Source organism: Sinocyclocheilus grahami, unplaced genomic scaffold, assembly GCF_001515645.1.
Source record: "Sinocyclocheilus grahami isolate Dianchi unplaced genomic scaffold, SAMN03320097.WGS_v1.1 scaffold1142.1, whole genome shotgun sequence".
NCBI classification, from domain to species: Eukaryota; Metazoa; Chordata; class Actinopteri; order Cypriniformes; family Cyprinidae; genus Sinocyclocheilus; species Sinocyclocheilus grahami.
In genome coordinates this window covers 534,745-550,610 of record NW_015506321.1, presented here as the reverse complement: position 1 = coordinate 550,610, position 15,866 = coordinate 534,745, and the positions used below count along the sequence as shown (strand labels likewise).

At 35.9% G+C, this 15,866-nt stretch overlaps 1 protein-coding gene across 1 annotated transcript in view; it reads left to right on the top strand.

Moving 5' to 3' along the window:
- Positions 1 to 6,778: 6,778 nt before the first annotated feature.
- Positions 6,779 to 15,866, top strand: part of LOC107567291 (golgin subfamily A member 4) — a 41,526-nt gene continuing 32,438 nt past the window's right edge. Inside the window, exons 1-8 of the mRNA XM_016252944.1 lie at positions 6,779 to 6,965; positions 7,300 to 7,457; positions 7,753 to 7,905; positions 8,957 to 9,239; positions 11,527 to 11,642; positions 11,731 to 11,857; positions 13,736 to 13,848; positions 14,206 to 14,356. Of these exons, the coding sequence (XP_016108430.1) occupies positions 7,413 to 7,457; positions 7,753 to 7,905; positions 8,957 to 9,239; positions 11,527 to 11,642; positions 11,731 to 11,857; positions 13,736 to 13,848; positions 14,206 to 14,356 (988 nt within the window). The 5' untranslated portion in view covers positions 6,779 to 6,965; positions 7,300 to 7,412. The remainder of the gene's footprint in view (positions 6,966 to 7,299; positions 7,458 to 7,752; positions 7,906 to 8,956; positions 9,240 to 11,526; positions 11,643 to 11,730; positions 11,858 to 13,735; positions 13,849 to 14,205; positions 14,357 to 15,866) is intronic.

The window sequence follows — 15,866 nt, the reverse complement described above, 5'->3', positions numbered from 1 at the left end:
ACACTGTTATGCTGATGAGATCAGGGCTGGAGAAATTCCGGTAACCGACTGATTCCTGTATTGCATTGGCATGCTTTGTTTAGATTGTCGCCACCTCTACTGAATGAATCCCGCCCCCTTAAAATGTATATAAACTCTACTGTGCTGAGCTATAGTCAGACTTGGATGACTGCAGCGACGCACAGCGAGTCCTCAATAAAGAGTGACTTCTGTATGAGAGATATCCCAACGTCTCCTGGTTTCTGCTTCGACGAGGAAAAAGTTTCCTACAGAGGTCACTGCACACTCACTGTGCTCATACGATGGTCAGTGTGAGGTCACAGCACACTCACTGTCTGCTCACTATGGTCAATGTGAGGTCACTGCGCACTCACTGTGCCCATACGATGGTTGCAATGTGAGGTCACTGCACACTCACTGTGCACTCATACTGTGGTCACAATGTGAGGTCACTGCACACTCACTGTGTGCTCATACTGTGGTCACAATGTGAGGTTACTGCACACTCACTGTGCGCTCATACTGTGGTCACAGTGTGAGGTCACTGCACACTCACTGTGTGCTCATACTGTGGTCACAATGTGAGGTCACTGCACACTCACTGTGCTCATACGATGAGCTCACCATGTGGGACCACTGTCATATCATTGTGTTAAACTCATTCTTTTAACTGTGATCTAAAAAATTTCTAATATTGGTCAGTAATATCACAAACATGTAGAATTTCATCTTTTATTTCCTTCAAAGTATTTCTACAATTCCTTGTTCATTTTGATTTACTTTCAGTTTGATGTTGGCATTTGACAGACATTTCAATTTAACAGATACATTCTGCTTCTGGTGTTGTTTTGATGACTACTTTTCGATTCTTAACTACGATTTCTTTGTCCTCTTGGAAAGACTAGACATATCCTGAAACAATATGTCATTGCAATCAATTACTAACAACCTAACAGGTGAAAATAACTGTTAGTTAAACAAAATATTAAACAAATCATGCATCCATGCTTCCACAAAACATGCTTGTATAGTTACTGAAATTTGATCCCGAGGTAGTAATGTAGTCTAGTAATGATCTGATTTGGGAAGTATAACAAATCATAAATACTGATATGCAACCTAAAGCCAGGGACACACTTAGCAACTAACTGAATCATTCTAAGACTGGTCACAATGTGAGGTCACTACACACTCACTGGGTGCTCATACTCTGGTCACAATGTGAGGTCACTGCACACTCACTGTGTGCTCATAGAGAATTGTAGATTGACAGCATTTTGTTCATTTTTATTTTCCTGACCGTCAAATGAAGCTCATTAGTCGTTAATCAGTAAGATTATAATGTATTTTTTTGGTGTTGTTTTGTATAGGGCTTTAGCTTTATATGCGCGAATAGCAGCATAAACGACCATGAGGATTCAATCATCGCATCATGCACCTGCAGCGCTTCTGTGAAAGGAGAAAAACAGAAATTTATTTTATAAAAGGAATCAAATCAATAGGATCACACAAAATATATAATAGGCTATATACACTCACTGTGTGCTCATACTATGGTCAGTGTGAGGTCACAGTGCACTCACTGTGTGCTCATACTGTGGTCACAATGTGAGGTCACGGCACACTCACTGTGTGCTTATACTATGGTCAGAAAACCACCATAGAAAATTAAACAAATATCTCCGTCCTTGGTCACTAATTCCATATGTAACTATATTTTTAACATTATACTCTACTATACCTATTTCCTGTAGCTGATTCTTGAATAGTGATGTTTGATTCTTCTTCTGTTTTATGGTGGGTAGCACCAGTGTTAAGGTGCATTATCGCCACCTTCAGTGTTGGAGTGTGAACCAAATTTACTCATTTCATAAAAGAAACCCTTTGTTCTCTTTATCAGTTCTGTACTTTTGAGATAAAGAAATAAGCTCTCTAATCCTTAAGTGATTATACTTTTTTTTTGTGCTTTATTCCTTCCACTCACACCTCTCTAAGTCCCTTCTTCATTGTTTGTTGTTCATTAAAATACTTTTGACAAACACATAGATGTTCCACTGACTCCTCTTGTGGCAAACATAGAAATCATGATTATAACTTGTGTACCACCCCCCCCACCCCCACCCCTTAAAAAATAGTAGAGATGCATGTCAGGTTTTGTTTTATTATTGTTTTATTTACTGTTATTTTATGTACAACTATTCATTTATTTTGATTCAAGGGCATTGTGAAAGACACATAGTATTATCAGGCGCAAGTGGGGCAGCTAGAAAAAGTTTTGGGGTCCTGAACATTCTGCGGTGAGCAAGAAAGAGAGATGTGCCATGTTTGTGCGCCGTTTTGTCTTCACTTGTTTTGTTTATTAAAGATGAACCTGATCTTCATTTCATTACGCTTGTCTATAGTCTCGTATTTCAAGTGTGCAACACTGCTCACATAATCCTGTTGGATGTTTATTTATTCATTTTAAAGTTTTATTCAACATGTGACCAAATTTTGATATCCTCACTACTCCTACTGATGATGTCTCCTACGCTGTATTTTATAAAGATGACATCCTGTGTTTCCCGTATCCCATTTTTGTTGCCACTCCTTAACGATATATGCTTTAATTATTGCTTTTGCTTCAAATTTGATGTTCGATTTCTGAACAAATTGTTCTTTGAGCCTGTTCATAGGAAGTAACCGAACTGAATTTAACTTTAGTTCCAGGCTGATGACGCAAGACGCACAGCCAGAGTTTGCTGACCGTCAAAGTGTTGAAAGTTTGCAGAGGATTACTGTTGATGTTCATAAAGGAGTTGACGATATTTTGCAAGCCTGAGGCACATACTGGAAATATTCTTATTTAGCTTACTAATGTTATTAAATAACATTTTATTAAAACCTGCAAAATCCTTTCTGTAGAGAGATCTAAATTAATATTATAGTTTATTGTATATGCAGATTATATTTTAAGTTGTTACACAAAATCAAGCAGTTTATAAAGTTTATCTCTCTATATACTTTAGACATGTAGAACATATATGCATTTCTGCATCAATGGATGTAATGTGTGCTGTAGGTGCAAAACTTTTAGTAATCTTAACCAAGATGTAGATGATCTTATCCCCGGTGACTAATATTTGAAGTGCCTTCTCTCAACCTGCTCAAAATTTGAAACTCAAAATGAGCTCACATACTACTCACACCGTGAGGATCAGAGTACGAGGATCATTTGAACTCACAATGATTTCATATACTACTCACACTGTGAGGATCATAGTATGAGGATCATTTGAGTTCATGTATTACTCACACCGTGAGGATCACAGTATGAGAATCGTTTGAGTTCATAATGAGCTCATATACTACTCACACCGTGAGGATCACAGTATGAGGATCGTTTGAGTTCATAATGAGCTCATGTATTACTCACACCGTGAGGATCACAGCATGAGGATCGTTTGAGTTCATAATGAGCTCATATACTACTCACACCGTGAGGATCACAGTATGAGGATCGTGTGATGTCACTGTGATCATCGCATGATCTCACGTGTTGACTGGGTTGCTGGCCCAGATACAAATTCAGTGTCAGTCCACTGGATTTTTAAGATATCATACCAAACAACCAAGTACACACAGCAATAGTTCACTAGTATTATATTCAGCCAAGTTGGCCCAGGCAAACATGCATTTTACATAGTCCTCCTGAAGCAACAGCAGTGTCTTAGCAGATCAGTATGTTGGGGGTTTTCATTAAGTTGTATTGTGTTCATGCAATTTGTTTATTTTCTGCTTTGTTGAGGGATATTATGTATACTTGTAGTTGGAACCAGAGACCCAGCTGGAACTGAAAACATCATTATGCTTTGCTACTTGAATAAGAAAAAACACTGAAAATTACAGAGCAAATGATTGTGATGGTCAGCCCAAATTCCAGTCCAGCCCAAAATCATACTTTCAGAGCTAACCAAGTCAGGTTTGAATACATCTAAGATTCTGAGTCAAGTATATGATTGAGCCACAGTGATGGCAGGCTAATATATTGGAGTTCAGTGATTTTTGCAAGAAAAAGATGACCAGGCCTACCTTACATACACTGCCTGAAACAGTGGTTCTGCGATCAAAAATAGATGTGTATGTGCATTTACCATCAAGTGTTAAACTAGGGAGAGCAGCCACATAACATGAATTCGGATGCAGTAGGTTTAATAGCCTGGTTTTATTATAATTTTTTTTTTAATCTGTCAAAATGACAAACAACATTTTGATTATCCTTCAATGTATTACAATTCCGAAATGACAGAAAACTTTGAATTCATGCAAACTATAATTACATTGCTTTATACTGTGTTTTTATGTTGCTCAATCCTGTCAACAACATGCTGCAAGGAGAGAATACAAACCCTTTAACCAACCAACTTTAACTGGAATGAAATTGTATCTTCAGCTGCCAATTGTGTGGACAATCATGACAGTGAAGAGTTGACCCTCACCCAACAGATAAATAAATTCCTTAGTGTCAATAATAAGATGGAGCTATGCACCTGCAGGCATAATGCAGACTATACTTCAGTTCTTTGGACCATGCTTTTGGAGAAATGGAAAATTGTTTCAGTGAAGGTTCAAAGTTGGCCACAGCATTTGCTGAAAGTGAGACCTTTTTAAAATATGTCTATAAAGCCCATCATAGATTTAACCATTGTGGAAATGGGAGTGCATCATTGCAAAGTGATATATAACTCCAGAATCAAGATGGAGGAAAGTAATCTGAAGATGAATACTGGGAAACTACTTTATTAACAACACAAAATACTTGAAGCCATGCCCAGTATTTTCCACGTAACATGAAAAATATGTCACATTTGGGGCCTCCACCACCAAGTTTTAGATACTCCTTCACTGTGATCAAGAACTTTTTTACACACCAAAGAAGAGCAATGAACCACACTCATCAGTTTGTGCATCTTGTAGAACCATACAAAGAATAATGCAACAAATGGATAGAGTATGTGGTATGTGGCCAGTGCTGGTTGATATGATTTGTGTAAAAAAAAAAAAAAAAAAAGCATTCTACAACCTGGAGTAAAACAGCAGATATACCCAGTCAGGTCACGAATGATGGTGCATGTAGTCGGCATAAATTTAGCAAATTTCAACAGGGCATCTTGCTTTATTCATTTTATTATGAATTTCTTAAACAAACTTCAACAACATAAGGGCAAATCCATAGATCACAGCTGATGGCCCTTTGAAAAGATGCTTAGGTAATCAAGAATATTCAAATATGCAAATTAGTTTTCCTTGGATTCCCGCTTCCTCATTTTTATTCAATTGCATCCTAAGGGTGTGTAGTTTCAGGATAATATCAGATAAGACACACAAAATGAAAAACACTTCAGGAGTTTCAAAGTCAACATCTGATTGGTTGAATTCTACAGGATTTCCTGGAGACGTGTGTGTCCTGGGGCAAGTTCAAGCTCAAACCTGTGTGCACTGTTTTGCTACGGTTTCCGGTTTGAACGGCATGTTTCCTGGAAACGGTGTGCAACGGGGTTTGAGATGTGTTTTCTCTTGTTTGGTGGGTGTGTCAAACATGTCAGCCCAATCAGCAGCAACATGTATGTAAACCACGCGGTATTAAAGAGACAGCTCGCACAATGTAATTAACATCCAAATAAACTCACAAGAGCAAGTATATTGTTTGCACATGTTTATTTACATTAAAGGCAAAATAACTGAAATAGTAAGGGCACAAGTATAGATCTGGAACTTCTTTAAGTCTCTGTCTAAATATCATTTAGTAATTGCAATGTATTCTATTGTGTACTAAATACTGATTAATGTTACATGAAAATACTATACATATTTATATATTTTGCTATTGCATTGTGGAGTGACACTTTCATAAACTTTTCTATACTGCTCTGATTATATAATGGTAAATATTACAATATCATAGCACAACAACAGTGATCAGCAATAATGATAAGCCTAATACTCACAATAAAAATAATAAGGTCATATAGATCATAACACAGTCTCGGAGGTAAGAAGTGGATTATCCTTCACCTGAAATGTTTGTCTTTTCATCCTGAAATGCGAGGCAAATGTTGGATCACAATAATTAGGAACCACAGTTTCCACAAATCCCTTCATTTGATTGGGATGTTCTCTTTTATTCTGGAGGGCGAGGGCAATGACTGTACCATCGAGCGAAAATTCTTCAACAAGAACACAATGGCCTTCTCAGCTGCCATAGTTGCAACTCTTGCGTCATCAGAACAGGGTGTTCAACGCACCACCGTTTCCATTTAAAAACGTTTTGCACCGTTTTTGTTGGGGCTGAACGCAGCCCTGTTTTTTAACAGTCTGTCTGGAAACAAAGGACCACTAACACTACATAACGCCGCCACTGAATAACATTTAACATTTTTGTTGTTGTTGTGCCAATAAAGCCACTTGAGTTGAAAAGTCCAATATTTGTATTACCAAAATAAAAATAACTGAAAAAATACAGAGGTTGTTTTACAATTTTTATAAAAATATTTATTGGAGGAAAGACTCATAAACTCTAAAACACACTTCCTCTCCATGGTTCAGCAGGCTGAATATGAGCTCATGTTTAACACTGTCTTATATTTCATCTGGTTCGCTCTGTGTGAACAACTTTTACAATTAGTTTTTAATGAGACCAGAAAGGCAAAACATGCAAACGGACATAAATGTCATTGTGGCACTGTACAGTAGGTGGCGGTAATGCTCCAAAGCAGCGAACGGCCATTAAACAAGAAGAAGAACCTTGCGCATTAACAAGATATGAGTGATAAGTCTAATAAACAATAAGGTTATAGGCTCGCTACTGTTCAATACAACATATATGTGCATTTGTCATGTTAAACAAGTACAGAGTGAACATTTCGTCTTGAAAATGCACTGTACTGGAAATGTGAAGCGATAGAAGTCCATGTTATTGGAGGCAGGTAAGATTATGCTAACGACATTTCATTTTTTTTTAATATATATTATTAGCTGCACGTCACGCTTTCAGTTTTAAGCGATTAGGATTAGATTTCTGCCACCATATGATCTTCTGTGTTTGACTAGATTGTGATCATGACGGTTAACGTTGTTTGTTTAGATATTCATTTATAATCCTTCTCTGCTGACTGAATACAGAAATCTTTGAATCAGATGACACCAATAATGCCCCTGTGTAATGCTCTGTATAATTGAATTATAATGCTTGTTTAAAATATAAACACATTTATTTATTTGAAATATAAGCATTTACACATATTACCATTTTTAATACAGGGCAGTGACCCTCCAGGACCAGACTTGAAGAACCCTCCAGTAGGATGACTTGAGTGTAGTCTTGCTTTGCTTTATTTAAGACATCCTGTCTTAGGCCATAGGTTGTGTAAACAATGCTGAGGTGGTTTTCAGCAGATGAGTCCAGCTCTGTGCACGGAGTAAGTATCACTCATACTTTTGCTTGAATAGCTCATGATGCAGATTGTATTCTGTGATGTATATGATTAGAAATCAGCCTTATATATTTAGTGTGGGAATGTCTAGGAGTGAAGAGTGTCTTTTAATTTGAAATACTTGCAAATATGTTAGGTCAGCATATTGATTTCATGAGCAACTGTGTAATAAGCAAGTCACTCGATTATAGCAAAATAAAACCCTTCAGAACCCTCACCCCTTTACACTGTGCATTGCATAAATGTTCATCATCATTAATAGATTCTTTGCTTGTCTCAGGCTCCTGGCTCCCCGCAGGCGGACACGGGCAGTGATATAAGATTTGCTGAGGTCACAGAGCGGCTAACACAGATGGAGGAACTTGTGGCCCATTTAAAAGAGTTGATCAGGGAAAAGGATGCAGCACTCAGCAGTAAAGATAACCAAGTCATGGTAATTTATAGTTTACAAATATGCTCAAATGGTCAATGACAAGACGCTTTTTAAATTTAATTGATTTAAAAATGCGTTCAAATGCTATTCAAACATATAATTACTTTATTACATCACTTTTATGATAAACATGTATTCAATTTCTCATTTTAAAAAAAAGTCATTATGAGTTTTTGGGGTTGGAAATTTCTTGTTTCTCTTCCCAAATTCTCAATCACATTTGTTTGCAAATTAAATATTACTGGCCATACAGTGCATTCATACAGATAGTCTTGTCTTGTCCTCGCATTCAATTTTAAAACTGTGTGTACTTGTTATGTAAGGCAAGGCACATCAAGTTTATTTTCACTGCACGGTGCACGCCATCATAATGTTATGCAGAACATAAAATTCACTTTTCCGATCTTTTTGAATATGGGGAGATGACATTAAACTAGAAAGAGAGGCTTTGTCCTGCTCAGTGCATAGCAGGATATATCACAACACATTTATCTTTGAGAGTAAATGCAATTAAACTTGGCTTACTTCCAAACTTTTGTGTAATCTCTATTTCTTTCCGTGTTCTTGGACTTTTATTGTTTAACTTATATTGCACTTTTACAAGTCTGCCTTCTGGATGCTGACAGTATTGCTCATTGTGCTTTGTGCAGGGATCAGATGTCATGTGACACATGATGTGGCACTGCATAAAAATTATGGCCTGTTAACGTACATAAAACCAAATAAATACAATTTCGACCATTTACCAATGCAGTTTTACACTAGACCATTGATTTGCACAGATTTAACAAGTGTTGTTATTACAAAGCAAATCCTAATCATAAAAATTGCATTTAGTTTTTTTTTTTTGTATTGCTCTTATTGAGCTGCTTCACACAACATATTTGTATTATTTATATTAATATTTAAATAAATATTTACGAGGTGAAAAAACAAAAACAACATTGGAACAGAAAGAAACTGACAAAAAGTTATAATATGGAGTCAGTCCCTGTTGCTTACAGTTCTCAGAGTTGATTTGTAATGCGAGTTGTGTGTGTTTGTTTGGTAGGAGCTGACAGAACAAATGCAATGCTTGCGGGGTGAGAGAGAAAACTTTCAGTCAAAGCTGGAGGCAGAACGTCACATTACTCGGGCTCGGATCAAGGATCTGATGGAGAAACATGAGGCAGAGCTTCTCAGGGCTGCTGATAAACACGAGTCTGAGTTGTCAGAGAAGGAGCAGGCCTTACGCAGACAGCTTGAGACTCTTCAGCGCTCTATATCACAGCCCACAGATGCATCAGCAAACCTATCCACCTGCATTACAGCGCAGAGAGTCACAGAGTTACAAGGTAGACAATCATGTCACATGCTTAGAGAATGTTGTCTGCAGTTTGACCTTCCTTTCTCAAATGAACTCAGTGTTGGTTAAGCACCTGTCACAGTAACTTGGAATTTTTTAATTTTATTTAAAGATCTATAAACTTTTTCTTAATGGATCACTGAATGTAGCAGTGTCTAACATCTCCATTTAGGAATGGGCACGAGTACTTCAAAAATACCACATTGTAAAATAAGGTTTGGAAAAGAAGTCCGCATTTCACTCTGCTCCCAGTATATTGTCCAAATTAATTTATTTAATTTACAGTTTCATGTAGCTTTAATCTGTTATAGAGCATTAAATCTGTATCATTTATATTCCCTTAAAGTTTATTCATGATTTTATCAAACAATATGTTCCAAAAAAAAAAGAAAAGGTCCCACTTTATATTGCGTGTCTTAAAATTCTGTTTAGTTAATAATATAATGAATTGTTAGGTACAATGTTAGGTTAGGGGCAAGTGTGGTGGTATGGTTGGGTTTAAGGGGTAGAGGTAGTGTCAGTAGTGTAATTATAGACGTAACTACAGAAATGAATTATACATGTAATTACAGGATGGTATTTTCAAACAGAAGTACAATGTAAAAACATGTTTGTAGACAATAAGTGCATTGTATCAAATGATTCATTTAAATGTAAGTACATAGTAGTTAGGGACACTTAATACTTATTTAATTGAGTGGTTGATACTGATTACAAAATTCTGTTGCCCAATATGCACTTCCACATGGTTAATTGAACTCAAGATGGCAAGCCTGTCCCAGTTAAGCCGAGCATACACTATACAGGTTGGGAGACTAGGGTAGTCTTGAGCCCTTGCATACGTTACGAGTCAGTTAACCTGATAGTAGTGTCAAAGCATTTGGTAAACAGCACAACTGTATGCATTTGTGTGTGTGTGTGTGTTGCACATGCTGTTGCTGGTAGCCTATGTGATGTGGTTGTGTATGATTTGGGAATTGGAGAGACTATGCATTGCTCAGGCTGACTCCCAAAATATTTTCAACATTTTTAAAAATTATTGGGAACTCGAGAGGTGCTTGTAAGGTGCTTGGCTTGGCTCATAATGCCTCTCACACAATGCGAGCTGCAACCATTAACGATTGACACGATTTCTCCCAGCAGGGAGAAAAAAAAAAAGAAAAAATCAAGACAAGCTGTACGCCAGGCATAAGTCTGTGAAGTAAAATTATTTCAAAGCATTATGGCTTGAAGGGTTTAATGTTCCTCTGTGGGTGAACAATGAACACATTGTGTCCAAACATGGAGTTGAAAACAACCCTGAAAAAGTTTGTGCCCTCAAAATGTTGCCCAGAACATCTGAAGGAACTTTAATCCCTTCTAGTATTTTCTGGCTATTACCATAGCTTTGTAAAGGACTAAAGCCTTCAGACGTTCTTACTGTTGAAACTTGCAGATCATTATGTAGCTTACCTACATCCAAGAAAGTCTTTTTCCAAATCATGGTCTCCTGCCTACTTATGCCATAAGGTATTAATGAATGAATGAATGCCTTTTATTGTCATTATACACACGTACAATGAAATTAGAATAGCTTCCATTCAACATAATTTACATTTATCACATAGTAAACATACAACAAAACACTAAATAGTTGAATTGCACTAAGACTTACAATCAACATAAGAAAATAAAGAGTTATATTGCACAGAAAGAGTGTATTGCATTAAGTCTTGCATTCGAAGTGGGGGAAAAAAGAGTATTACACTAAGACTGACATTTAGATTGAAGAATATATATGAGGTTTGTATATTATCTTAAACAGTTCTCAACCCTGGCTCTTGAGGTACTCTTTCCTGCCTTTACATGGATAGTTACTTTTCTAACTTTATTTTGTGGGCTCGTTCTATTTTTTGTTTTCAGACATTCAAAGCTTGAATATATTCGTATGTTTCAACAAACATACACTTTTTTTTATTTATTTGCACTACATTGTATTGTGGATCATCTCATTGATCATGATCATCATCAGTTCATTGATCATTTCGTGCCTTGTAGAGCCTAGCTCTCGATGTCTCGAAGTCTATTGTAAATCTTTGAAGCACTTACATATGTCATGTTTTACAGATGTAACAGACACCTTCTCCTAATGTGCCTGCATGATATTAGGAGGGTGTTTATTATTTTCTGTTAAAGATACTCTGTATCCTGTCATTGCATTTTTTAAACTCTCAGTGTCCTTCCTTCTCAGTGGCTTTGTTTTAATATTTCTGTCTGTTTTGTCCTGTCCAATTCAGCCCAAGTGAAGCTGAAAGAAGCAGAGGCCAGTAAAGCAGAAGCAAAGTTCTTAAAAATGAAAGCATGGTCCAAATCTCGGATCAGGCACCTCGAAGAGGATCTCAGAAAAGTTCAGGTAAGAATGTATATTATTTTTCGCATTAGATTTGCACAGATGAATATTTAGCTAAATTAAATGAACTGCTTTCTGTTTTTGACTTCAGTCTGGAGTATGTCTCGATATGTCCCCTGATGTCACATCCCTACATAGTCGCATTACTGAATTGCAAGAGGAGAGGGAGGACATGCTCAGCAAACTGGAGTTGTATGAAGATATAAATGCAAAAAATGGTATGAAGAAGTGAAGCCAGTTCAAAATGTAATTTATTTGCATTAGAGATGGAAATTTTAGTTATTTTCACAATTTAGTTTTGTCTATTCAAGCACTCGACAGATGCAGTAATTCATGTCTGGAGATGATAATTCTCAATATTTGCTTTTAATGACCCTAAACAATTAAAATATATTGGTAAGAAGGAAACACTTACTTGATTAAGGTATTTAACTTTATTATTATGTCAGCTTATTATGGAAAATGGGTTTATTTTCCCATGCAAAAATGCATGGGTTTATTTTACTGTGCGCAAAAAAAAAAAATTAAAAAAAAAATAATTATATATATATATATATATATATATATATATATATATATATATATAGTGTAAATCACACAAAAAAACACATTAGTACAGCTTATTATGGATTTATTTTATTTTTTGGGGGGTTTATTTTACTATGCAAAAAAAAAAAGCAGAATAATTAACAAATTGTTGGTTGTCCCTTGTTTTTGATTACAGTAGTCTTTCTCCAGGGCAGTGCTCAATAAGTTATGCACATTACTTACTTACTTTATATATTTATTTATTGTATGGCACAGTATGTCATGTTTCATTGCAGTATTACAAATGAAACAATTGAGCACATACGTTAGTTTTACACTCCAAACACAACTATGCAAAATGCTTACAAAATCCTTAATAATATAATGTTTGAATAAAGGACTAAGATGTTAATTTTCCTGGGCCAGACATTATTTTTGGCCACTACTGTATTCTATCAGGGATATTGTAATTGACCAACAATTGATAATACAGGTATAATATAGTAATTTAAAAATATATATATATATTTATAAAAATTATTTTTTTTTAAATATATTTTTATTTATCTGTTTTTAGCATCTCCCATATTCATTCATTATAGACCCTGTAACAAAAAGTACAAAAATCTTAATGGTCAACTGAAAGAAATGCTCAGAAATTGTGTCTCTCTGCCCTTCTGGCAAATAATTTTCAAAATGTGGCTGGCTTGACTACAGTTGCGTATTAGGGTATACCAGTTCTACGGGAGTATTGCAACGCCCAAGTTTCAAAACACCAGCAGTTCCACAGTATTTTCCAGGGGTAGTACAGTGATGCACAGTACCTTTTAAATTGAAGATACCAAAACAACAGTTTTTTCAAGAACCAGGACCCGGAGGCAAGGGATTTCTTTAAGAGTGTTGCAACAAATGTCTTCACCGTTACCCTTACCTATGATTTTATACTAAGCATTTCGCTATGCTTTCTAGCAAAACCCGGCGGTGGAGAAGCGGTTGCTATAGTTGACATCTTCCACAATAAATATAAATAATGAATCACTGACTTTTAAACAAGTTTATCATTTACTAAATTATACAGCTATACTAAAATTAAAGGGGACAAAACACAGAGTTTCTGCCAATCTCATGTTAATCTTGAGAACCTATAGAGTAGTATTGCATCCTTCATATCTCCGAAGAGTCTTTAGTTTTATAAGATTTATAAAAGAAAGATACAGCTGTAACGCTACTCTCTGAAAACAGTCGAGCTCCTGGAGGCGTGGTGCAATCGTCTTAAAGCTGTGACATTGACATAAATAATTCCCTTAAAGCTAAATAAAGCACATTTCTATGTGAAGTCTAAATTTGGTTGATTTGAGATGGAATTACCTAAAATTGAAAGTGATGCTTCTTTTTGACACATTTTTGTGAAGTTTTTGTGTATAGAATTTTTAATTCCGTGAGAAGTCGCGTCATTCATTGATTAATGTTTTGATGATTACTTTTGATGATCATTACTTTCACTTCCAAGCACCTGAATATGGAGGTACTTGTGCCCATCCCTAAATTGCATGTTGTCTTATGTTAAGATTTTCTTAAAACATTGATAGATGAACTGCAGAAGCAGCTTATGGAATATAAGGAACAGCAGAGGAAGATGCAGGCCGACCTGGAGCAGGTGACCAAGAGAGCAGCATCACAGGCAATGATATATTTATTTGTTTTGCTTTTTTGACGTAATTATAAAAGAAATATACCACACGAGTTTGTGCATTAAAGTGATTACCACAGGGAAGGGGTGTTCATTAGAATTTAAACTTTGGTTAAACCACTGTAATGGACATCCGATTGTGTCTTGTTGCTTTTATTTATATAGCAGAAAATAACATTATCTCCTTGGGTCTCTCCTTGGAAAAGCCTTATTTTTTATTTAATGTTCGTGTCACTACAGTGGTCAAATGGCACTTTAAAAGTTAACAGTAGTATTTAACTAGCCCTGCTGATATGATATGAATTGGGTTGTATTGTGAATACAGTATATGTATATTTCTGTTAACAGGTGAGTGAAACAGGCAGCATAGATGATGTTCAGGTGATGGAGTGGCAAGAAATGATTACCATGGTGACTGAGGCAGAAAGGGTTCGAGATCAGGGTTACGAGAAGAACGTCATGGCCTTCAGAATGAGCCATATCGAGGAGGAGAGAGAGGGTGAGGATGCATATGCTATACATTCACAAATAATTAAAAAAATGTATAGATTCTACCTAAAAGTATCAACAGCTGTTTGGTAGACAAAGCAATGACTATCAACTGTAATTTAAATAGAAGTGCATGTCTATACAGTCCAGTGTTGCAGGGTATACTGGTGCTAGCTATCTTAATATTATAGTACTTTAAACCATAAAGTGTTGTCTTAAAGAGCGTTGCATTAGAGGTTGTTCACTAGAGGTGTGAGTCTTCACTGGCTTCACCATTCGCATTGATTACAATTAATTGGGTATTGATTCGATTACAATGTGATTCTTGATGCATCATGATGCGGCTTGTCCTCCATTTTTTAAATAAATACATACTAGGGGTTAAGTAACTTTAAATATCTATTTATACAATACAATTAAATTTAAGATTAATTAAATGTAAGATTTAAATCAAACAAGTATTTTAATGTGAGTTCATTTAACCACTCATATGCAGCCATGCACAGCTTGTATACCCCTGAGTGCTCTTTATAGTGTACACATACAAAACATACACAAGCATTTGAAAGCGGCTGTCTGTTTGCAGGGTTCAACATTAATGCTTGTTCACTCGTTCAGGTTTTAAATGGATGTGTACATAGCAGTGGTGGACAATAACAAAGTATTTTTATCTGAGTATTTTTATTTTACTTCACTACATTCCAAAGCATAATATCGTACATTTTACTCCACTACATTTCTTAAAAACATGTTGTTCCTCGTTATTTTAAACTGGAGAAATAACCACCCGCTCCTAGATGAGATCGTAGTGTCCGACAAATCAATTTGTGATTGAACTCATTCTTTTCAATGAACCTGTTAAATCGGTTGATCTGGTCAGAGTGAGTCTCCAGTTAACAATTACGTGAATTCACAAGTCTGACTCAAAATGAGCCAAGCCTGGGAGATCTTCGGAGCTTGAGTGCACATGTGACTGATGGCGCAAAAAGTACTGTTTTTAAATGCTTGAATGAGGTGTCTCAATGGTGTTTTATTTATTTATTTATTTTTCTAGGTAAAAACGAGACAACATTAAAATAACACAAATTATTTTTCAAATGAGTTTCAAACTAGTATGTTTGCATAGCATTCATAGTTTGCATAACCCTTCATATACAGTATCTCACACACCCCTCACATTTTTGTAAATATTTTATTATATCTTTTCATGTGACAACACTGAAGAAATTACACTTTGCTACAATGTAAAGTAGTGAGTGTACTATTGAACCATTCGGTACGAGGCTTTCGGTTTGGTATGCATTACAAACCAAACGATTTGTTGAACTAATCCTATTACATTTGGAAAATAAAAGAGCTTAAAGTCAAGTCAAGTCAAGTCACCTTTATTTATATAGCGCTTTTAACAATACAGATTGTGACAAAGCAACTGAACAGCATTAATTAGGAAAATAGTGTCAATAATGCAAAATGACAATAGTAAACACTCATTTTTCAGTTAAAGACAGTTCATCATTGAA